Below are 25,294 nucleotides of genomic sequence, written 5' to 3'. Positions count from 1 at the left end.
TTTCCATAAATGAAGATCGTGGTTGATTTTTGTGCACTACGGCTTGGCTCTCACTGCATTTGTATTCGCCGATGTGACAAAGAAAAGCAACAATCTATGGCAGAGTGAATAAGGTGTGCTGGGACTCTCTTGACCGCGCTTACCTTAAAGTGGACTGGCTTGCGGAGGTGCCTGCAGAGAGGAACTGTTGTGAGTCTGTATTATTTTTTGCTTGGCAACGGACCAGCTGCATTTCACCAGAGCAGCATAGAGCACACACCCTGACATCAGCTGTCGCTCTCACTACCCCTTTGCCCGGCTCGGCCCACACTAGCTTATTGAATTCCAGAGCTAATTGAAGAAATGATCACACAAGACACTTGATAAAGACTTTAGAGCTGCAGCTATCGGTTATTTCAGTAATCGAGTATGCTAACAATTATATTATCGCTCATAAAACAATATTATCAGTCAAAACTGAATCCATTTAGTGCATTGAATGACAAGTGTATTACATTCTGGGTTTCAAATCGACTAACTTTTTCTACTTCCATCTCTGAAACGATCGCAACTGTTCCAAAGTGTAAACTGTCAAGAAATCTAAATGTTATCCTTTTAAATGGTTATTGACATCAATATAGGTTATTTTCCAGTAGTAGTTATAAGCCTTTTTGAGCTAGTTTTTCATGTTTTCAAGTCTCTCGCCAAAACCTAGAATTTACAAGATTACACGTCATGATAACGTTATAATTGACCATCGCCATATACTAACTTTTATTGATAGAGCTTAAACGCATCATGGTATAACTCAATGCAACCTCTGTACATGAGCTGGTAGGTCCGTATTTTAGCCGAGCACTGTGCCACGCCCCCAGGAGGAGCGCTGGAATTTGAAGACAATTTGACATCGTGGCCAAACCGTGGATTTCCTCAGGCAAATGTTTAAGCCCTTAAGCCACATACGACTCTACTTCTGTATGCTTAGTTTTTCAATGTCATCTCAGAAATGTGTGAATAGGAGGACTACTATATTCTTGTGACCAATAGTTGAGTTGCATGTGTCTTGTCATGTGTTTGTTGACACTTGATGGGAGTGAGCATGTCTCACAGCTGTCCCAGGGCAAAGCGTGACCGGTTTCCACCACAGCAGGCATGCCTGTCCCCAGCCCTTCTTAACAGGAGTAGGGTTTCAACTAAATAACTTTCTACTATCATAAGTTTATTGATTAATTGATTATTTATTTAGTCGATGAAATGGCAAAATGTTCTTTAAAAATAGCAATTTCTAAAACGGTCAAAACTCCAAAGATATTCAGATTACAATGAAACAAAATGGAGGTAAGCAGTAAGAAACAGTCACTTTTATGTAAGCTTTCACAAACTTGTTCAGTCCAGCATCACTGATTAACTTTCTATGTACATACTCCTCTAATGTGGAATGTGTGACCCATGAGTTATTCTTTAGCGGAGATCTTCCCTTTTCAAGACCCTAATCCCTCATTCTCTGGGCCTGGTTTGATGGCCATCTAGGGACAACTGTAGTGTGCCATGCTGATGTATGGTAATCCACAGACAAGGAGAGGCTGTATATCAGGCCAAACTATGTGTATCATGAGGCAGACACAGAGGTCAACCCCCCCTGTACCCAAAACGTGCTCCCCTGCTGTCCTGCTGTTATGTCTTCCTTGGCCAGTCACCGGACTATTAAAAGGACTTCCACGCCCAAGGAACTATTCAGAGGTTAAAGGTTAGAGAGGAAGGGAATACCTGGCTCAGAGTGCTAGACAGACATTCCCATCATTTGAAATGTGCGATAGGGTCTAAGTCACCTGATCCTTGCCTCGTCAAACTGGCATGGAAAATTTGCATATAGATCTGCTGGTTGAGACCGGCTAGGCTAAGCTGGCCAGGGAGGCCTGCAAGAGGGAGATAGCTGGCTAGTGCCTGGCTAGGATAATGGCTTATGGTTTCTACCAGCATTCTTCCTCAGCTGTTGTTGTCCTTAAACTGCTTAACATCTGAGGATGTGTGTGTGTGTGTGTGTCCCTATAGCCGGGCCATAGAAATTATATAAAATTATTTTGCAGCCATGTCAGCGACGAGAGAGAGAAGAGTTAAAATGATGTTAGTTGATAATCACATGGATATGTGTTTGTGTCTTTTCACCGGTATTTAAGATGTAAATTAAGAAGGATGTCGGCATATATTTTTTAAAATAAATGATATGTTCATATGAAGTCGTATGGTCAGATCTTTTATTTTAGGTTTTTCACACAGAGGTATTGAAATACTAGAAATGTCCCAACCTCCCATGCCACTGGATGGAATCCCAGTAAGCAGACAGGCCAGCACATGCACAGCCCTGGGACTAGCCTTTTCAGAACCAGCCATCTCCCTCTCTCTCCCTCATCTTTGCTCCCCTTAACTTGAGACCCGCCCTTAGAAATCGGGGAAGCCAGAGGAGCATTGATATGTGAAAATCAAGACATGGTTACCATTCTAATGGTTGCTTTGAGCTGTGTGCACCAATGCACAGAGAGAGAGAGAGAGAGAGAGAGAGAGAGGGAGTGTGTAGAGGACTCGGCAGTGACCTTCAAAGATCTCAGCAGGCAGTGTTTCTGCTTCCTATTTAGAGATTGGCTCTCTCTCTCTGTTAGCAAAATCCATGGCTCTGTGAGGCCAGCCCTTTGGGTGAACATACAAGCACATCCCAAACACTGTCTATTAGTTAAGTGAGCAACGGACACTAATACAATATTTTTATGGGGAAATACAAGTCTGGCTGACGGAGAAGGGCAGCCTACAGGCAGTATTCTTTTCGGCCCTTGTGAGAGGGCCTGCTATAGAATGATTTTACCTCTTGACTTCTTCTGACATTTACCAGAGTGGCTACGCTGGATGAATAGCCCAGCTGTCAATTACAGCCTTGTTTGATGCTTGCAAAACTGAAATCCCAGAAGGTGCTGTCTCACTCAGGTTCCGTGTGTTGCCTGGCATTGCTTTGAACGCTGTGAAATGTATCTAGACATGAACCAAGCACCGAGTCAAGCGAGACCAACTTCGGAGTGACATGAGCTTTGTAAGATGATGCGCCGAGCAGTGATCCCCGAATGACAGCATGTGTAGACAATCGCATACAGATGATGCACAGAGTGCATGGGTTCATCACTGAATGCCTCATTAAAGATGCAGGATAGTGTAGAGCTGCCATGCTGCTTCCCTTACAGCAGATACCATTGAGATTACGCAGTGTGATAATTGGCCAGCCTTGACTTGCTGCCCTCCAGGGGACCGTTTAGATACTTTTAATCTGTAATGATTTGTCATATTAACGGAATCATTTTTAAACGTCGTGGATGAACAACAAGAAGGACAAACAGTGTAGTAGGGCTATCCTCGACCAAAGAAATTCATCAACATGATTTTTTTATTTTATTACTAATAGCTCATTTGATTTAATTGACAACTGTAAAACTGGGTTTCCTTGTGTTTACCAGAGATGTGCTGATGAGTTTCTCGGAAATAAATCATTCAGCATGAAAAAGAATTTAAAAAAAAAAAGGACAGATTACTAATCGACCCTGAGGGGGTCTCAGAGATAGTTGCATATTCCTGTTTATGTAAATGTATACATTAAACTGCACACAGAGATATGAAAAATATCTACATTTGCATGAACTAGATGATCTGGTGGTAATTGGTCAGTATGTTTTGTATCATGCATCTGTTATTGATACGTCTTCAGTACTTATTCTTTGGTCCTGTCTTGTCAGATGGATTTGCATAATAAGGCTTGCAAGTGTGCGTTCCTCCTTTTCCTTTTCATAGCTTTCACTGCTGAGTCTGTTTTCCTGTGTTACAATGCAAATAGTGTGGTAATATCAATTTAGTGGAGGTCAAGTTCCAGAAATGTGGCAGCATGGTAATTATTTGAAACATCCAAAATAGATTGCGGCATTGTTGACACTCAGCTTAGAAATGTGTCAAATGTGTGAACACAATTGATTCTGAATAGCAGGCAGATGTATGTATGACAAGAAAGTCACTCTATTATTTAAATGGTATTTTCTGTACCATTGTCAACCAGACTTCACACCCTATGCTTCTGGGTAGTTTGTGGTCTGTGTTGAAATGTGTGGTTCAATTATGATGTTGACCAAGGGAGCAGCAGGGATTAGTTCTAATATTCGGAGTGTCCATCGGAGACGTGGAATCCATTGGCCACGGTCACACACAGCAGTTGTGCTCTTTCTCACTGTTTTTGCAGCATGTGTTAAACATAATGGACATTCTGCACAAGTGAAGCCTTTCAGCACCATGGAGAGCTCAGGAAGTGAGACTGAGCAATGCTTCTCATAAACAAGGACGTGGGGCTACGACGGTGCTGTTGACTACTTCAGAAAAAGGGGTTGTTAGGTATTTTATCTCTTTGTTTATCTATGTAAACACTTCTTACAGTTTCTAAAAAAAAAAGAAAAAAACGGACTATGAGTTGGGAGTTATCACATCTCAAAAGCATGGTTTAATTTTTTGCATTGAAACTAAGCCGGAATATGAACAGGTTCATAATATAGCAGTAATGTGGTGGTGCATGGACTCAGTAAGTGTTGCTTAAGGAGTACAGTATCTGGTAGAAAACCTGTCAAAAAGGAAAGGTTTGGCTCACAGAAATCAAGCAGCCAAAACATATGATGTCACAGAATCTTGTTTAAGATTATAAGCCCCAAAAACGAAAACAAAGTTTCCATCTTTTTTGAGTATGTTACTAAACCGAATGAAGTTAGGAATGCTTTACTTTTCTTACTTGGACAAGCTACACAAAGATTACATTTACATTATTACGTTTTAAGTAAAAGGGTGAGAAATGGCTAAAATGAATACAAATATTATAATAAATGTGTCTTGGTTACATTTCCCCAACTCCAATGAATAGCAGGACGACGATGGTAATTCAGCCTGACTCATATTGGAGATTTGAGGGCTTTGCCAATAGGCCTTTTTCATAGCAGACATTTTGACATGCCATATCAGTTAAAGCACAGGTGCAATTAATAACATTAGTAATGGCTGATTTCTGTTTAAACTTACCAGTCCCTTTTGGTATTGTGCATGCTGCCTCATGTTGCCTTACTGGACAGATCCATAATTAATGGCTTTAGTTCCACCTGTGCTTTTCCTGCTGTGTCAAGTCAAATGTTATGCTGTGAAAAAGACCAACCATGACCAAAATGTAATTATTAATGTAGATAAGCAAAAGATAAAGTAATAAAAACAAATGTTTTTAAATACTAAACTGAATCATCTGACAGCAAGGCATATCTTTCCTATTAAGGTGGCATTTTAAACACTTCAGTAACTGTATAAACAAATTAAAAGAGCCCATAAGGACTAATGTGTCTTGTTTTCCCTGTGGGATAGGGCTGAGAGATTTTGAGTACAAACGTTCTTGCCAGCAGGAAGGGTCAGAATCTCCGGAGAGGGCAGCAGGAGTGGGTTGGCACATCTGCAGGAACAGGCAGTAATGGTCTGAGATCTTAAGGGAGGGAGTGGGTGATTGAAATAACTATCCCACACATACATTTAATTAACACTTTATAGGGACATTATCACCCAGAAACACACTCTTGAGTGCAGTCATTTGTCTTGACCAAAGTGAGAAGAACACTTACTGTAGTTAATAAATCCTTCTCTAAAATGGTTGCTGTTAAGACTGTGACGGCCAATAACATATTTGGTGATATTGTTGGATTTTAGGATAAGAAAGAAGCCTAGAAAGAAAAATGTATTGGGGGGAGTTTACCTCTATTGGTCTCCCCTTTTAATTCCCCCCATTCTTTTTATTAATCTAAATTTGTTTCCATATGTTGGTATCTTCACTCTGTCTGCTTCTTCTCTTTTACCCTTTCACTGGTCGCCAAGCGCTCTCTTCATCATCCTCTCTCCCTTTCCCCTGCCCCGAAGCATCTTCATCGGTCATTGTCCTTCAGGTCTCCCTTATGTTCCCCCAAAGGAGCCATGGTCTGAGATACTGATGGTCTGTGGTACTCTGCTGGGAAGCTCTTGTTCATTTTGCCCACTACCCTCCGGAACACAGGGGGACGGAGCACATGTGATATCACACATGAAATGTGGAAACATATAGCTCTGGTAAAACATGAAGAGGAGAAAGATGGACAGCAGAAAGGGAATAAATGGATGCAATCCTTAATTGTCTGTTTTTGCCAATTCATGAAAACATGAATTGCCCTTTTATTTCACAGGTGATTTGCCTTTCCCTTTCAGGGAATTGACCCCTGCTTAAGGGGTCAGAAATAGAAAATTGTGACTTAATTGTCACCTGTCTCGAAAGAGGTCAGGGTCAAAGTTGACAAGGGTTGCAGGAGAAATTAGCTGTCTGGATGTTCTCACATGACCACCCAGCAGGTTGCCTTTTTGAAACCCTACCTATGCACTGCTGCAGTTTGCTCTTCCTGTGGGATGAGTTACTGGCCTACTAACATGGCTGCTCTGTAATTACTCCAACACGCAGCCTCTGACCATCACTGCCATGCTCCCCTGTCGATCAAAGCAACCCATCCTTGGCGAGGCGTTCGCATGTGGCTTGTGAGAAATACAGCGTTTATGCCATTTTAAAAATGCATTGCTAGACGATAAGAACAGAGATACACACGTCAGGAAATACATCTCCTGGTTATAAATAGATAAAGAGGAGCTTTCTAAGCCTTGTTTGGCATTCAATTATACCTCTGGATTTATTTTTGTTTTGTTTTTACAAAATGTACCAAAACACTGCCAATAATGAAGATCTTGGGTAGATAATAATAATAATAAATATGAAACAAAATATATATTATACCCTTTATTATAAATAGATAAAGAGGAGGAGAGCCTCTTTCTTACACTGCAAATAATTTTGATACAGACATTTAATTCATTCAAACATTAATTCATCAATGTTAGCCCGTGTTGGCTTCAGGTTTTCTCAGTCTTTTTTAAGGCAGTGAAATACGGAGACACTTGGAACAGCAATGGAAAGCCAATGGGATGAATGGCAGTGGCTGTGATATATAGAGATTGCAATGCATAATGTGATTTACGGCTGTCTCAGGGCCTTGGCCTTGCTGTTTTTATTCTCACATACATCACACACACACACACAGACACACACTCGCCAATAAAAGCACGAGGAGCCTGACATTTAGGCTGGGCATGGCTCACAGGTGGTGGCTTTTCTATGCAAACTCTGTGTTGCAGCACGCGCACATGGAGGCAAGGCCTTTGTAAAGGAACTGGTGCTGTCAATAAGTAAGCTCGGACTCCAATAAGTAGTCAGAAGGACCATTTTAAAAGTCCGGTTTGACATTGTAGAAAACTATTTATGTAAAATGAATATGAAGCTGGGTAGAAACTGGAAACGGGGACTAACAGCTAGCCTGACTCTATCCCACAGGTATCTTGATTGTTTTATCTGTACTTCACAAAAACCAAAAGGTAAAAATAAAGGTTATGAGGCGGACAATTTTTTGTCTGGACCAGTTGCCTGTCAACCAGCGAGACTACTGGTCGTGAACATGTTATTGTGTTTGGTTTTTAACTACATTTTGTTTAAAAAAATGAATAATAATAATAATAATATTCCTAGTCAAGAAAACCTTGGATTACATGGCATAGTGACACTAGTGAACAGCATGCTTGGCTCTGCATGCATATATATATATATATATATATATATATATATATATATATATATATATATATATATATATATATATATATATATATATATATATATATATTGTGACACAGTGAAAGTAATAGCCCTGCCATGTTGGAGGGCTTACATAGGAGAACGCCAAGGAATCCAGCTACTTTTATTTTGAAATATTTTGAATAAAAGATTCCAACGCCCTGGTATTATTATCCACAAGGTGATATAATTCTATATCCATATTCACTTCTGCACAACATATATAGATAGCCCTTACACGCAGTTAGACTTCTGGGATGTGAAGGAGGAAACAAGGCAATTAAGTTTTTCCAACCAAGGGGTTTGATGCTCAGAACTCATTTATTTCTGTGTTAACACTGTTCACAGGCAAATTGCATTTTTTTTTTTTTTTTTTACCATTCTAATTACTGCCGGGGATAGATGCTTCCTGTCCTCTCTGTTCTGGGAAAACCAAAAGACACAGAACAGCTTGGAGCTCCCTCTGGTTTCAAAGGTGACTGCTCTTGTTCTGACCGGATATCGTTAAACTACTAGATTTCTTTTTTCAGCCCTGTATTTTTGCACACAGCAATGTTTTTAGTTTTTTTATGTTGTTGAAATACTACTACAGGTTCTTTTTATTACGTAATTACATATTCATGTACATCGTTAGGCTGCATCAATGGTAATCATTAAGTCTGTACAGAGACATTTGCCTTGAGTTATTTATGGTCTGTGATGATTTATATAAGAGTTTTAGCTCCATTATTAGAACATGCCACTTCTACTGTGCAAGTATTTGATGGCTAGCACAGAGCTGCTGCAAATCTTCCTGTGGGACCCATATAATGCAGCTGAGGTGCTACAGGTGGAATCCCTCATGAATAATGGAGGTGCCTGTGTGTTGTTTATTTGTTGTGTGGACACGGATACTGTGGCTGCATTATTGATGGGACCAAGACTGAGCTGGGAGGCGGCATTCTTTACCCTGATATTCCCCAATCAATAACAAAGCATTCCTCAAGCTGTTTTTCACAATGTATAGCGCACAACCGCACTCTTCATCCCAGGGCCACAGAATTTACTCTTGGCTGTTTACAAACCTCGTCAATTGTTGAAATACTTTTATTGCAACACGTGAATTAGGAGGAAGATTGGCTAAAGGCCGATAACCTGACCTGTAAATTACATTAGTTGTACCTGTCTTTCTTTATGACTGTCTTTCTAGTATTGTTGGTAGAAAGCAGAGGAGGAGAGAGCCTTTGAAATGATCAGAAAAACCCAAGCATTCTGGAAACAGCCATGTAATCGGTGCCGTCTCCTGGAACTACCCGGCAAAACTTGGCCCTAATCCTGCTTTAATAGTAAACAACAGCTGTAGGGCACCAGTGTGCTCTGAAGGAAAATAAATGACCTTAGTGCTACTTCTTACCAGTGTGCTGTGCATCCATTCAAATAGGTCTCCTAATTATTTCTTACATTTTCGTTGTGGAAAAAGATAACAATATATGGTTAGATGTTTCTATCCATGAGGTGGTTGAATTTGGCAGTGGCTTTGCTATTTCCTTTATCTCCATGCTCGGTAATGAACCATGTCTGCTGTAACTCCGTTATATGAACAATCTCTGTATAGAATCACATTCTCGTGTGCCCATTACTTCTGATAGGTGACTCTGAACACAGCTTTGTGTTATAGGACAAGCACAACAAATGTGTCTCTATGGCTACGCAGAGGTTTGTATCCTGCACGGACGTGTACATGTACACACAGATACACATGCGAGCGCCCGGGGTGTTTGGTTTCTTTCCTTTTGCGTAATGTTTTTTCAGGCATACTGGAGTCTTCGCGTTCTGTCATTGTTAAACAGGGTTTTAAATAGACAGGGGTATTTGGAGGCAGCTTAGTTGCAACTGCAACGCACGTGATTTAATTAGAGTGCTAACAGTTGGGTCCATTATAGAGATCCCTTGGATATTTTCCATCAGCAAGGTGGTCTCGAGAGTGTCTCATGTTACAATATTATCCTGGCAGTGTTTAACCACGCTATGCGGATCGATTTGCTTAAGTATGCTATTTGAAACAAAAGTCACCAATATCGGGTTTGATGAAATGCAACTGGAGACCACGATTATTGCAGTGTATGGTGTGCAAGGACATTGTTTCATTGTGCCCTACAAGAGAATGTCCAAGCTGGTCATGCTGTGTGAAAAGCTCAGGACAAAATGTTGACTGACAGCACGTTAAAGAGATCGACAACTAAAAGAACCTAAGAATGAATGACACCAATATAGACCCACCGCATGCTTCACATGCGGTGGGTCTATATTGGCTCAAGAGAAACTCTTGAGCACACATTGGCTACTCATTGTGGTTCGCTCAAGTATGATCACATTAAAGCTAAATACAAATTGTTACATTCTTAAGTTACCCTAGCACAGCTCTGGGGTTGTCATTGAGATTTCATTGAGACTTGGCTGCTGTTGGTGACATTAAACCAATGCAGGAGAATATACGTGTTGTAAAGCTCATGTCGCAGGGATTGAGTGTGTACCAAGGTTACACTTGGACTGTTTTTCACCCTCCACTGAGCTAAAAATAACGTGATGGTATTTTGCCACCTGCATTATTAGAACGCCCTTCCTATACCCACCGCAGCACCGTATAATATGGAAATAAATGATCAGATATGTGTAACCTTGACATTTCCAATGGTGTTAAAATATGTGAATTATTACTTGCGTTGAAAATATATTCTTAGATTTTTGAATGTATATCAGCATTAGAAAGTATGTACGTTTATTCTTCACACAATCCGTCCCCTGAGTGTTCCCGAGCAAAATATTCCTGTGCTTAAATACATCTATTTGTCTCCCTTTTGGCACGGACTTTACACTTGATTAAATGCGAGGCCAACTGCTAGGCAGCTTTGTGTTGCCGTTCTTCCCTGCTAATTTCTTGAATGCTTGACTTGCTTTTCCTTCAGTTGTTGATCAGCGTACAAACACTGACTGTGGTTCCAATTAACACAAATGTGGGCACACACTTCTTGTATCGGCAAAGTTAGACGTATAAGGAAATGAAGGTTCATTTTCTATTTCTGAAACAGCGAATAAATCAGGTGTACCTGCATGGCTGTTCAAGTGTTCATTTATTTTCCATATCTTTTTATTTCTAGGAATTCAGGATTAGATTTCTAGGATTGGATTATTTGGTGGGTGGTGGTGATGGAAAGGTCAGGCATACAACACATGGTAACACTATTATTTGATAATAACAAGATTAAATCTATTTTCTGTGTATTGTCATGTCAACTCCTTAACCAGATTATAATAACATTGAAATTGGAGCAAATACAGTCAGATCAACAGACCTACGATGCATTACTTATCAGTCTTTTGCAGTACTGTGCTGTTGTACCTTACATTTCTACTACTACTCAAAGGGAGGTAACATAACTTATGTTAAAGAGGTTTGCAAATACATGAAGAGAGTCCCTCTAACTTCCTTTATCTTCTTTTTTCCAAAAATATACATCAACTCAAAACTGGCTTGAAGTTGAGCATTTTTGCTCATTATTTTCAATTGTTTTAATTTAATGTAAACTAGACATACACCAGTGTCTACATCCTCTACTTTTCAAATATTGAATGATCTCTTTTTCGTATTGACATCGGCCACATCTCTCCTATGAGCATCTTGCATCACATCCCTTCTCAGCCTGCCTCTGTGCCTTTTCCTCCCTGCTCTGCTTCTGTCCCTCTCTCTACCCCCTTCTCCAAACCTCTCCTCCCACACACTGTCTCACACACCTACTGTCTGCCCGCCAGGTCTTTGTTGCTAAGCGACAAGCGATGAGCGATGGACTTCTCTTATGAGAGCGACGTTTGTCCATCATGATCTCATCCTTGCCTGCGCTGTACAATGCAAATACACTGGATTTCTCCTAATAGAGTTGTAGTGCTGTTAGTGCATTTAAATTACACACTAGATCAATTACACACTGGACATTTATTCTCACGATCAGCGCATTTATAGGGAATTTAAAAAGTTTTTAAAAAAGTACACTGGAGGGTGTCAGATTATTTTGCACAGAAGCTGTATTAATATTTCCACGCCGGCTATAATCTGAAGCTACTGCTGAACACTTTTGAACTGCTGCTGTGCCCCTCCCCATTCCTTCCCTGACTCCTTCTCATGTTACCAAGCTGCAAATTTCCCTGTTGCCTCATCCCTTTTGATTAGTCCCTTGGGCTCTAGCAGCTTTTATTTTGACAAATGAGCCTGGTGCTAAGTGCTAAAAAGCACTTCCAACACTATTGATTAACAGTGGATCTTAGCTAGTGAAGACGTTCTTACAGTAAACCTTTGCTGGCCACCCAGAGCCTGTTGAATAAAGGCACTAAGGCTGAGGATTAGTGATGTGGATTTCCTCACTGCTGCATTTGAAGGGAAGCTCATGAACTGGAGGTTGCTTCACTGCAACAGGCATAATGTATCTAGATGGTTGGATTACAAAGGCTCTCTCTTAGCTGTATGAAGTGGAAATGTAAACTGTCTATATTGTTATGTAACGCATATTTTGTAATTCACATAAAACCCTTGCATAAAAGAGAAAACATTGTATATATTTGAAACCACTTTATATATTGCCAGCTCTTCTCAGAATGCCGTGCCTCGTTTTTGACCGCCCTTCCTTGTCCCCACACATCAAAACAGAGCGGAGGAGTATATCATTGTGGTTGTCATCTGCAAGGACAGCAAGTGATCATCTTATACTGACGAGCTTTGAAGAGTTTTTAGCTGCTTCATGAATCTCACTCTCACTCTCACACACGCACACACACCCGCTCCTTCCTTGTTGCCTCCACTGTTGCTTCGGTGTAATTTCATGAAGTAAATCCCCCTCATGCAAATGCGTCCATAACACTTTGTCTGTCCCCTCCGGTGACTTGTCCTTGGGTCCGTTGCAGTGATCAACAGCAGAGGAGAGCTGATTCAGTCTTCACATCATTCCATGTGAAAGCTGTTTCCAGCTCTCTCTCTAACGCACCCTGACAACACTTTTTTTATTTTTGTGCTGAATTTTCAGTGTTGTTTACTTGAACTCTAACAGTGCAGCCTGTACCAACCCTGTAAGGGTCAAATTAGCTGACTCTGGGGAGGTGATTTTCTCCACTTCCTACCCGTGCAAAACATCCCCACATTGCAGCGCCATCACAGGGAATGCCTCTCTCGACCTCGAGCAAAAGGCAATACCGCAATGCTTTCTGTCAGCTCCTCAAATCCTAAAACCTGCTCCAAACACAACACTGCCACTAGAAGTGCAAAGGCGGATCACAGCGGGAAACAGAGCCGAACACAAACAAACACGGTCCGACTTGAATACAGAGTGCCTCCTCTGAGCTCTGTGTGCCTTGTCTGTGGATGTTTAATTTCACAGTATAAATCCTTTGATGTGGTAAAGTTGAGCAGAGGGGATGCCTCGGTCCTCCCCGGCAGCACACTTTACACTTGACATCACATAGGGGTTTGATGCTGTGCTGCCATCTTGCATAATTGCACAGATTCTCTTTCGGCTTCAGAGCGTGTATACACACTTGCTGCAATGTTTCATCCAGACTCCAGTCCCTCTTAATGGAACTTGTTAGTTGAGGTCAAAGTCCTCTCTGATAGGGTCACAGTAAAGAAACCCAACCTTCCCTGTGGATTGGGGGCCTTGGTGTGTGCTGATAGGAGAACACAAGCCATAACAATCCTCTGTGTCTCCTCCCCCCCATTGCCTCTTCCTAACTTCAGGGTTAAAACATGCAAATTCGGTATGAAGGAAGCTGATTTATTTTCCCCAGTGGGAGGCGTGAGATCTAAATTTAAACTGATTAAATGAGCCTGCAGTTAGAAAATCATTTGCACTTCCATTTGTTAGCCTCTGAGCTGTTCTCAAATCAAGGGCAAGTCTCTCAATCATTAGGCCTCAGGTGACTATTTACCAAATAACATTGTTGACCCTATATTGTGTAGCCGAGTGCAGTTTGAGGGCCTCGTCGACACATTCTCAGAAAATGGAAGAATTTAAATCCAGCTTCCTTTACGGATCCTCATTAGCCAAATATTTGCTGTACAATTACCAAACAAATGACCCGGGGGACTGTTGATTTCAATTCAAACCTCTTTTTTTGCTATTGTTCCACATCAAACATGCGGCTTAAGCTTCCTGTGCACAGTTTTGAGAGTATTATTGCATCAGAAGAAGATAAAGATAATGAGACCTGTCTCTCAAGCCAGAGAGAGTCTAATCTCCTTGGTCTTTTAAGCCAGTGAAGTGGTGTGGCGGAGAGTGGAAAAGAGAGGAGAGAGTGAAAAGAACCAGGAAGGAACAGAAGAGAAAGTAGAGGAAGCAAGATGAAAATGGAGGTAGAAGAGAAGAAATGGAGCTTGGGTATATATGGGGATATATGGTTTTAGCAAGTTCAAACTGTATCTGTATCTAGCCAACTGTGACTGCGTATAACAGGGGTTTGTGATTGGATGCTGGGAAGTGAGGAGAGGTAAACCAATGTGAGAGCTCCTACGGTAGCAGTGGAAGATGAAGGCTCCTTTCCCCTTACTTGCCAGAATCAATCACACAGGAAGATACAGTAGTCTACACTTCTAGAGAGATAAATACATAGTATCAATAAATATATTTTTCATAAAAACAATTTGAACTGTTGTCATTGGCTGCTTTTTAACATAGCAGTATAAGAATCTGTCCCTAAAACTACTTTCCGCCCCTACATGTTGGCTGTTAAAAAAATGTATCTGGCAATTATGTCTGAAAGTTGCTCTTCATAGAGTGGGGTCATTGATCATTGCCGGGTAGACAGCAAGGAGGCAATAGGGCATTAACTATCGTCTCTTTTGTTTTATGCTCGTATAAAACGCCTAAACAACGGCCTTTTCTCCAGAAAGTGATGGGCCCCCAATTTTATTTCTCTGTTGTACGCCGAGTCACTTATCGACGGAGAGCTTTTCGTCCGTCTGCGTTCAGGAGAAATGCTCATTAAAGTTTTCTGAGGGCAGTTGCGTATCCGGGCAAAGACAGGTGACGGCTTGATAAGACTGCTGTTGTAGTTGCGGCTGCTGCTGCTACTCTTTAAATACACCGAGGGGCGTGGAAGAAACAAGACCATGCAGAAGAAAGGCTCATACATAAAGTTCTCAAACAGGATAGACAAAACCTTATTTATAGAACTCCCACACAATTATCAACTAAATAATAATTGAATATGGAAATACTGGTTCTATATAAACTAGCAAAATAAATAATCTTATAAAATATGTAATGTAAGCAGGACCGAAGATGCTTATCACTTAAATGCAAAATGTGAGCTTTTGTGAGCTTTTCAATGTCATTAATATCAAGAGTATGTGTTTTATTATAGTATCTTTGGTATTCAATGTTTGGATATAATCAAGCACATATTGGATACAATAAATGATAAGAAGGCTTTCAGAAGGCCTTTACAAGGTGTGGATTAAACAATGATAGTGTTGCCCTCTTATAAAACGATGGAGACCACTGTTGCTGTATTCTGTTGAGAGGGCTTTACTGTAGTCTTTAATTTCCCATAGTTACTGTACATTCTGTGTACTTTACAGTAATTGTAACTTTTGCAAAAAACAAATGTTGACACATAAGTAAAGAATAACTTAAAGAATTGTAAGGCTCTGCCCATAGGTTAGTCTTTTAAACATTTAAATTGACTGAAGCAAATTTGAAAAGCACTATCAAAGACTCAAGGTCAAATTTAGTCTTCTAGCCAACATGATGAAAATGTCTTGAGACAAAACACATTGATGAACCAGATTTTTCTTTTTGGTTCCACAAGCTTTGCACTTTTAGAATAATGTTATAGAATATCTCATAATAAAGCTGCATTCCATGCTGCAATGTGGTTAAAACGCATGCAGTATTCAACAATGACCGTTTTTGGCTTTGTAGTGTTGTGTGCAGCTGAGAGTGTCCTGCTGCTGATGGAGCTCTGTTAGAGGAGATGTGAGTTATTCTGCAACAGGCTCCATGGTTAGGAGGTCCAGACAGGCTGCAAGCTCCAAGGCACACTATTACCCCTGATTCATAGGTGTGTTAAGCGATGCAGACACTAACCAAGACCCAGAGGAAATAGAAATCAATCATTGCTCTTAACATACACATACTGTGTGTGTGTGTGTGTGTGTGTGTGTATGTGTATATACCCACCCACACACACAAACAACATTTTCCAGCGTCCTTGAATGAATGAATGAAAGACCCATTTGTTAGAGCAGAAGTAGAAAATATATTCAACCTTCATTACTGAACAGACAAAGGTTGGTGGTTCTAAGAGACAAGGACTATGTCATTTTGAGAAACGTCACAGTATAATTTATAGCATTCAGTGCAAGCACGACATTACAATTAAAAAAACAGCAAACTCTAAGGCGGATGCCTTTTCTTTTCTTCAAATATGTGGAACATTGGAGCTTGTTTGGTCATTTTTAAGGGCGCTTGTCTTGAGTGCTCTAGATGTATATTCATCTGGTCATGCCGAAGTACATTAGGCTGTTGACAAAATGGTGGAAATTGGCCTCAGGTTATTGTGCCACCTATGGCTATGAAGACTGATGTCATTCAAGCATGTTTTGTTGTTTTTTTTCATTCCACCTACATCCCAATAGGACAACATGGTATGCAACCCCCTTTGGAAAAATATTGTAGGCTATAGTTTTGGTCAGAGCACGTCTTTGTGATTTACTCTACTGTATGTATCATTATTTCATGATACAAAGAGTCAAAAACCTTCTTCACATAATGTAAACTGTGATTTCTGCCCTTGGTGCAATAACCTCTGCTTCTCGATTCTTTGCACGTCAGTAAACACATTGAAGGGCATTTATCTGGTTTATTAAATGGACCAATTTGAAGCATTTCCTTTCAAGTCTGAACTCATTTGCATAGCGAACAAGAATGTGAGCCTGTGTGTATCACCATAGTAACAAGCCATCTCTAGATGAAAAATAAAGAAGCATGAAATAAATGACACCTGTCAAGAATTAAACAACCAATTATTGCTTATCCACACGTGGAGTGTGTGGTATGTAATTACCTCACAATTCCTCTAACCGTCAGTTGTTAAATTTGCACTCTACATTAAAGTCATTATGTTGTCTCTTATTTGTTTTCCTGTTTTTTTGTACTGAGGCCATTAATCTTTCTACTGTCTGGTTTATGTGGTGATTACAGGGATAATTACCTTTTACTTGCAGTCAAATACATAGAAGCAAAGATCAGCAGAAGAGGAGAGGAGCTTCAGAAGTGGAGATCCTGATTGACAGCTTGGTACCATGTTTAGGGTGAACAGACAGGAGCAGAGGTGGCCGCTGGTTACATATTCCTTCGATGTGGTGTCAGCCAACTCATGCTTTTTTGAGGTCTGAAACTGCTGTTGTGCCATTTATTAACATATCATTACTCAGCCACATTGGAAAGTAAGTAAAAAAAAAGTTAATGTTATTTAGTTTGTTCTCCCGACGACCAAACAGCTAGAGGGAAGAGAGATACAGCCGCACATTAGCTTATCTTCTGCACTCCTTAGCCATGCCTTTAAACCCAGAAATGTTCTGATGATATAGCCTACATCTCTAATATGCCCTCATTTAATCCACTCGGGTGTTTGATCTTAATGTCAGCTGACGATACACGGCCAAAGACATTACGGATGTCAAGTGCAGACCTTTCAATCTCCCACAATTCACTACGTACAGTATATGAATCAACAGGACAGTATATTCCCCAAATAAAAAATAAAAAAAATCTTTCATCTTCCCTCCAGTGGTATGGAAGTAACACTAATGCAGATGTGTCCTTCCTCTGTCCTCTTTGGTTTGAGCAGAGGGACATGAAAAGCATGCGCTGCCAGTCTTACATTATGTTTTTGTTTTTTTCGCTGTCATATTGCTTCTCTCCGCGAGCCGAAGAGACGTCACAATTGGGACAAAAAGCTTACTTGGAGAGCAGCCATTTTGAGGACTGACTTGTGCAGATGGTTGTAGTGTCCAGTGGTGATGCAGAGAGATGTAAACTGCTTTACTTGTCTTCCTGTTTGCCCACATTGATGTAATCTATTTAGTTCAGTGTCCACAAATCATCTCATCCCACGCTGGCCAATAACCTCAATAGCCTCGGCACAGAGGGGCAGCAAACAGCTTACAGTGAACAAACCTTTCAATGACACTGACAGCTTTGGTATCCTCGCTGATACTAATGATCACACTATAATGCCGTATTTCGACTTGAAAGACCTCAATCTCCTAATGTGCACAATACTGAAATTTGGGGATTTTCTAAAAATGATTTTGCACTTTATAAACAGAAACCCCCAGAGTATAAACACTGCTCATAGTACAGACTAAATCACATGTGCAGATTTGCTCTGCCGGTTCCATCCGAGGCTGGGGATAGGAACATTGCGTTGATAGCGGTGACATGTGTGTGTAATCACTAAATCAAACAATCAAACACAAGGCAGGTAAACCCTTAACCTCTGGTTCAAGTCCCATCATCTCAAATCAGAATACTCCTTTATGTTTGCACTTTGATCTCTATGTTGTGCAGTAAAGATATATATATTATGAATAAACACACGTCATTGTTGCAGCATTTCATTAGTGAACTAACATGCCACTTTCTACGACCTGATAGTAAAGTGACTTGTACCTTTTGCCCCCTTTAGTTTTTTATATATATATATATATATATATATATATATATATATATATATATATATATATATCAGCAGGCCTGACCTCCACACATAAATAACATCTTTTCTCCACATGGCATTACTCAGAACCTGTGTTGCACCTGTATATGTGTGCATATGCATTAGTATGTGAAGAGGCTCCTTATTATTTCTCCCTCTTCCCTTTTTGCTCTGACCCAGTGTCGCTCTGTAACCCAGGGATACACTGGGTAACTGTACCGGCATTAAAATAGCAAACGGGGAACCGAGCATGTTATGAGATTCACTAGTTTCACGTCTCCCTGGGTGAGGCTATAAATAGCCTCACACACTGGAATAGAGTTTTCCCCAGCGATGCGGACGAAAGCCAGAGAGGAACAGCTGCGCTTAAGCCAAGTCCTGTTAGCTCAGCGGAGTCACATGGGCATGCTCCCGTCTCTCTTTCTTGTCTTTTCTTTCTGTCTCGCTCTCTGTCTCCATTCCCTCACTCTCACTTCCCATTTTATCTTGCTCCCAATCTGTCCCGCTGTCTGTCTTTCCCCTATTTGTTTATCTCCCTGCCTTGAAGTATCTTTGTCTCTCTTGTCACCGTCTCCCTGTCTGTGCTGTGTAGCTCAGTTTCCTGTCTCTCTTGATGTCTTGTAATTTGTGTCTCTGTCTTGTCACTGTCCGTGCCCCTCTTGCTTTATTGCGCTGTCATTCTGTCTTCTTTTCTTTTTTTTTGTTGAGAAGATGCCCTTCTTTGTCTTCCATAACCCCGGCCTGTTTGTCCCTTCCCTGTATATTTCTGACTGTCGGCCCCTCTCTGTCTTTTTTTCACCGTGTCACGATGTTTCTGTCTTTCTCATTATTATCCAGCCCTCCCCTGTGTACTCTGTTAATTGCTACAATCCTAATATTAACTGTGTTCATCTGTTATGTTATAAAAAGGTTCCTTGAAGTAGAGGGTTGAACTACATAATTCTTTTTAATATGATGTTACATCACACTTCCCATTATTGGCTCAATAAATGGTCTATAATTGCCAAATGCTGTATGTACTGTAAATGAGTGCGGCGTAGTCACAAATCACATTAGTGTTTTAATTTATTTAGAAGGTGAATTACTGCATGGTATCAGCACTAATGCATTTGTTTATTAAAAAATATATAGGTAAGACAATTACACCATCATTATTTTTTAATAATAAATAAAGTGTTATCAAGGACTTCGTTCTCCTACTTACCCGTCTACCAGGTGTGCACAAACACACCATTCACTTTGATGAGATATTTACTTATTTAGAAATATTTGTATCACATCTTGCATCATATCCCTTTTCCCCTCTCTTGTTTTGTTAGAACACATTTACCTACCCCTGCTGATCCCTCTCTCTGAGCCTGTCTCTCTCTCTTTCTCTGACTGTCTCTCTCTCGGTTTGACATCACAGGTGTGTATATATAGCCAGCAGATGGATTCTCCCATGCAGTGCTTCTCTCCCCCTCTGCTCAGGCCTACCGCCGGCCCCTCAAATGAACTAGAAGAAATTCCTTGTTTACATTGTCTCATCCGATCTACCCAACCATCAGACTGCATCCATTATTCATGGATTCCCCTCCGCTACACTCGCACACAGTAACACATTACTGCTGCTCAATGTGCTCTTATAGCCTCCATATTCAGGGATGTACCAGTGAGAATAGCTACTCTCATTTAATCGTGGCATCCGTGGAGGTCTAGACACAGCGTAGGCATTATAAATGAAATGTTCTTCACGTCTTGAACTCCATGTATGCTGTAGTTTTTCTTTACACAAAAAAACTAATTCATGAAGACACTGTTGTTTGGTGATTCCATTACGTGATGTAGCAAACCTGTCAGTCAGTTAGCAGCGTTTACCAGAAATCTGTTGCGCCAGGACCAATGTCTGAAGCCGTCTTTTGAAGGAAACAGTCGTGAGGAGAGCTAGGAACAGGTACCGCTACTGTGAGACTTAACTCGCCATACAGTAGCTCTCGTGTGATGTGGTGTGTTCCTACTGCACTATAAGTTTGTGGGGTGTGAAGGTGGTGGGGCCCTCTGGCCAAGAAGTAACTGCCGAGCACAGACTAGCACATACTACTACGCCACCACAACATGCCTGGAGTGCTATTGAGCCGGCACACAGCCAAAGTGAAACCTGAGACCTCCCTGTGTACTGTGACCCGCATGCATACACACTTTGCTGACTATTTGCAGCATGTGACAGGCGGAGATGCATGTTGGCTACATCGTCGAGACAGCACTGAAGTATGGATGAGAATCTTTAGAGATGCATATTAAACTATTTACTATATCCTCCAGCTTTCAGGCAATAGGATCTCATGAAAAGGTTTTGTGGACGTGTAGACGTTTTTAAAGTTTGTGGCAATCTTATTATATCTATCTATGATAGTTGGGATAATTTATTATTTTTCATTTATTTAAAGTAAATATATAAAAAGATAAAGTTAGATTTAAAAACGGACTGCAGTGGACGATAATTAACATCCTTGAGAGTAAACGCAGAACTTTGCACCTCTCTATCTGCATCGGGCTGATAATCTTTTGGATCCCTGGCTTCCTCGTAAACTCCAAATTATGTTATTTTTTTGGCAAATAATATTTGCACTTTTTCTGTACGGGGGTTAATGTACTCGTGGACAATACATATGCTATGAATCCAAAATTATCAGAAGATCAGTTTGCTTCCAGTTAATGGCAGCTACCATTTATAATTAGGTGTGTGACTTTCAAAGACAAAGCTAATTGTTTCAAAATCACACTCATGATGAGTTTGTTAGCCTCCTAAAATTAAGCTGTTTAACAAGTATATGAAGCACAAGTAACTGAATTATCCATCGCAGTACTGAGAGGACTGGCGGCAGGAGCAGATAATGATCTTATGACTAAGTCAGGCTTTTTTAGGGCCAGTTTATTGGCATTGTTCTTGGGTTGGAATCAAATTAGGAAAATGGCAGCTGTGTACATTATGAAATGTAATCCAATTTGACCAGACAATCCTCTTGAAATGGACAGAGCACTCTCTCGGGCTCATCTGTAATATCACTGCTCTTTAGCACTGCAGAAATAGTCAAGGTACAGGTTTGTTTTAGTGTTGCATGTTATGAACAAACAGTATTGGTCGCCCCAATGGCTGTTTGGCCTTTCATTGTGTACTCCTCCCGGAACGAAATGTCTTATGCAGCAACAAAATAAACAAAGCTTTTTTTTTTAAACTCATGTCATCGTTTTTTGAATGTTATGAGGTCATCCAAACAAACTGTAGCAATGTGACATGTACAGTACTAGGCAGCAAATTCCACTTTGTTGACATAGCACATAATCTGCTTTGATGGCTGCTTGTCAGATATTGCAGTGAGCAGGGACATTGTAAAATGCAAATCCAAGTGCTCCATGTGTACCCTGCTGTAATACGAGCCTGCTTCCTTGGAAAGAAACAGCGGACCGCCATGAAGAGGGCCTGAAAGTTGTTGTAATTCCAGGGATTCTCCATGGACGCCATTTGCTGGGCTTAACTGTATGGTTTTATGAGGCTGGGAGTGACGCACACAAACCTTCCCCTATGCATCTTTGTGCTTCCAATTGTCAAATTTTGTTTCCTCAAAGGGAAATCTACTCATTCCCCTTTTCCGCCAGAAGGACATGTACAGTGAGTGCCTGCTTGTGTCAAATCAGGAGTGAGTGAGTGAATGGCTGGAGAGGAACAGCTGCATGCAATGACTGAGCCAAGCAAAGCATGTCAATGAACTGCCATGCAACTCTGCTCGCTCAGTCGGAAACGAGAAGGAACGTAGAAAGGCCTGCATGAGAACAACAGTGTTTTCTCTCTCAACCCTGTGGAACAATTAACTTAAAGAGCCATATGAGCAACAACGCATACATTCTGTAGTTATCTAACACACACACACTCAGAGGCACTCAGACATACATGTTCAACATATAGCAGATAGAGGCCATCATGGAGTGATGCCTTCAATCTTAGGCTTTTTTGTTGTTTTGCCCTCCGAGGTTATAGCTTGTCGTGAATGTGAACGAGCTTGAGCTCCGGAGAACAGAAGCCTTCCACTTAACAGGATATTGTTTGACAATGGGGGCTGATATCAGGAATCTGTTTGTTTGTTTGTTAATTAGATTTAGCAAACGTTGGTGTTCTTCGAGGTTTTGATGTCTACACATTGTTTCCTGTTGTAAGATAAATCGATTTTCCCATAGCTAACTATGTCTTTCTATCCTCACTATTAAATGCCACTTCAAGTGGGGGCCTTTTACTTCTACCATACAGTCCCAAAGCAGGCCATGTTTCTGTTTTTATGTTCTTTATCTTTTTATTATGCTCCATTTGCTCACAGATTCTTATCTTTTTTTTTTCTTTACAGGAAGTTCAGAAGGTGATCAACAATCCGACAGCAGATAAACCAAAGGGCGATGAGAAGGAGGGGGTCCCAATCAGCGAGGTGGGATGGATGACTTCAGTCAAAGACTGGGCCGGCGTCATGATCTCCGCTCAGACACTCACTGGCAGAGTTCTGGTAAGTTTTTCCTCTTTTGAGTGGATATCAATCTCAGAACCCAAAGCCATTTGCACTTCTTTGACTCTAATTTACCCAACCCGTAATTAGATAAGTGCAGCAGTTTGGGCTTTCCTCAGGCACACAGTTTGCTACTGGCTTTCACACCCAAATAGTCCTTTCAGATGGATCCACTGTATAATCCACTGCCATGTACACATGTATTCACACTTGAAACATACTGTAGGGCAATTCATTTGATGCCCATTCCCCACCTAACCCAGCGGAGGTTCAGTCCTCGATGTGTCTCAGTCGACTGTCCAGCCTTCTTTCGGCTGCAATGGCCTCTGTGCAGTACGCGGTAACTCACTCTGCTGGGCTTCTGCCAGCTGAACAGATGAGTTTGCACGCGCACACGTTTGTGTGTATGTGAGGGGGAGATTTATTTGTCAAGTACGCGAGGGGGCATGGTGTTTGTACAGTAGGTAAGAGGTTGTTACTGTGGCTTTTCTCTTGTTATGAATTACAATCCCTCTCCCCCTCCTTTATTTAGCTTCATCCCTCACTCTGCCCCCAGAATTACTCCTGCGCTCTACAACTCCTGATATATCTGCAACAGTCAAACTCATAAATATAATGCTGTGCTGCTATTCAGACTGTTCCCATATTGCTTGAGTTTTTTTTCACATCAAATATAATGACAGTTAATTAATATTGATGTGAATTTGATATTAATATGTATTGATGGTAAGAAAGAAAATTGTCTGATGTGTGTAATAGCAAGTGACTTGGGTGACCTCAAGAAAACATATCCCAAAAGCCCAGTTTGTAATAAGGACACCGTTTGAAGTTGTACAAACACATTGTAAACATTTGATTAAATCTCAAAAGTGTCTCCCCAGTCCTGTGCTGCCTCATGCAAAAACACTCAATTAAAATGAAAAACTGTCTTCCCGTCAGCAGCGTTTTCCATGTGCTCCTCCTTTCTGCTTAGCAAGATGTCTGCCACGTAGCTCCACCGAGCAGCAGACAGTTGAGCTAGCCTCATTTTATTAGCTGCCTTAGTTATGAAAAGACTTCACACTGTCTGATTAGAACTGGAGCTCAGTCAAGTTAACCCCGTCACCCCATGCAGGGCGACGTGCGATTGAGTGAAATCAGCCTGACAACCGCTTTTCTGTGTCCCTTTTACACCACACAGCCCCCAAATAAGGGTCCGAATTAGGAGGCTCTGGGTTTTCAGGTAAAACCATAAAGATAATGATAATAATATCATGATGTTTCACATCAAATTAAACAGCAGAACGTAAGCTACAATAATTAGTAAGCTGTTTTCAAATGCTCCAAACCCAACTCACACAATAGTAAAAATAAGAACTCAAGTATCATATTCATAATTTGCCTTAAATCAGCTCACAGTCCAGTTTTCCGGGCCTAGCGACATACGTCCTAGCAGAAAAAGCTAATGACCAAGAAGCAAGAGGAGTCCACACAGATTCCAGTCATAGTTGTAAAAATCCTCTACACCCAACCCCCACCGAGATACAAGCAAAAGAACACAGCAACACAAATCGCTTCATCACATTACAGTGTGCAAATTTCAAAAAACAAATTTTTCAAATGACTAATTACTAATACAAATTTCTTTATGCTGTATTTGCATGTATTGAACCCCATTCATAATATAACAAATATTTTTAATTTGTGCTGTGTGCCATTTAATCTTACCACTAACATATAGGCTGATATTTACACATCTGAAGTATTCTCACAAGTGTTTACTTTATTATAAAACCAACATTATTTAAATAGCCCTTGTGGTAGAGCAGATACACCCGTTTTTAGTTTGGGTATGTTTTTCGAGCAGAATCCTAAAAAAATAGGCTGGGGTGTAACAGGTTAATCAGTTTGGGGATTTTCCCATTGAGATAAGATATTGAGGGTCTCTACATTAGCTGCTCTTCAACAACAACAACAACAACAACAACCACCACTTTGAAACAGTCTGTTATTGCTGAGAACATTAGGGTGTGGTTTGGTGGTCTTATCCAGCTTTAACTTGCATCAGTGTATGAACAGCAGTGCATCCACTGTGCATCTGTGGACTGAATGACACAGTGGTGGAAGTCAGAAGAGAGATGGTTTCAAACTAAAATACTAACACTGTTATTGTCACGGTTTGCTGGACTGTGACAGTTTCTTCACGCCTAGTGAGAATAACTAGAAGTTTAGAAGGATTCAGGCCTTTCATTGTGAAGCAGATGAAGAATCCTGAAGGCTTCTGTCAATTTACTAAATGAGCCTCTCTTTCATCACT

General features: G+C 40.7%; 1 protein-coding gene across 4 annotated transcripts in view; it reads left to right on the top strand.

Moving 5' to 3' along the window:
• kcnma1a (potassium large conductance calcium-activated channel, subfamily M, alpha member 1a) overlaps positions 1-25,294 on the top strand; it is a 122,298-nt gene that overhangs the window by 4,462 nt on the left and 92,542 nt on the right. For all 4 annotated transcript variants that reach the window (XM_034551798.1, XM_034551799.1, XM_034551800.1 and 1 more), the window contains exon 2: positions 22,846-22,998. In XM_034551798.1, coding sequence (XP_034407689.1) covers positions 22,846-22,998 — 153 coding nt within the window. The remainder of the gene's footprint in view (positions 1-22,845; positions 22,999-25,294) is intronic.

This window comes from Cyclopterus lumpus, chromosome 15 (genome assembly GCF_009769545.1).
Source record: "Cyclopterus lumpus isolate fCycLum1 chromosome 15, fCycLum1.pri, whole genome shotgun sequence".
In the NCBI taxonomy this organism is placed as follows: Eukaryota; Metazoa; Chordata; class Actinopteri; order Perciformes; family Cyclopteridae; genus Cyclopterus; species Cyclopterus lumpus.
The sequence above is the reverse complement of the archived record's forward strand: the minus strand, read 5'-3'. Positions and strand labels throughout refer to the sequence as shown.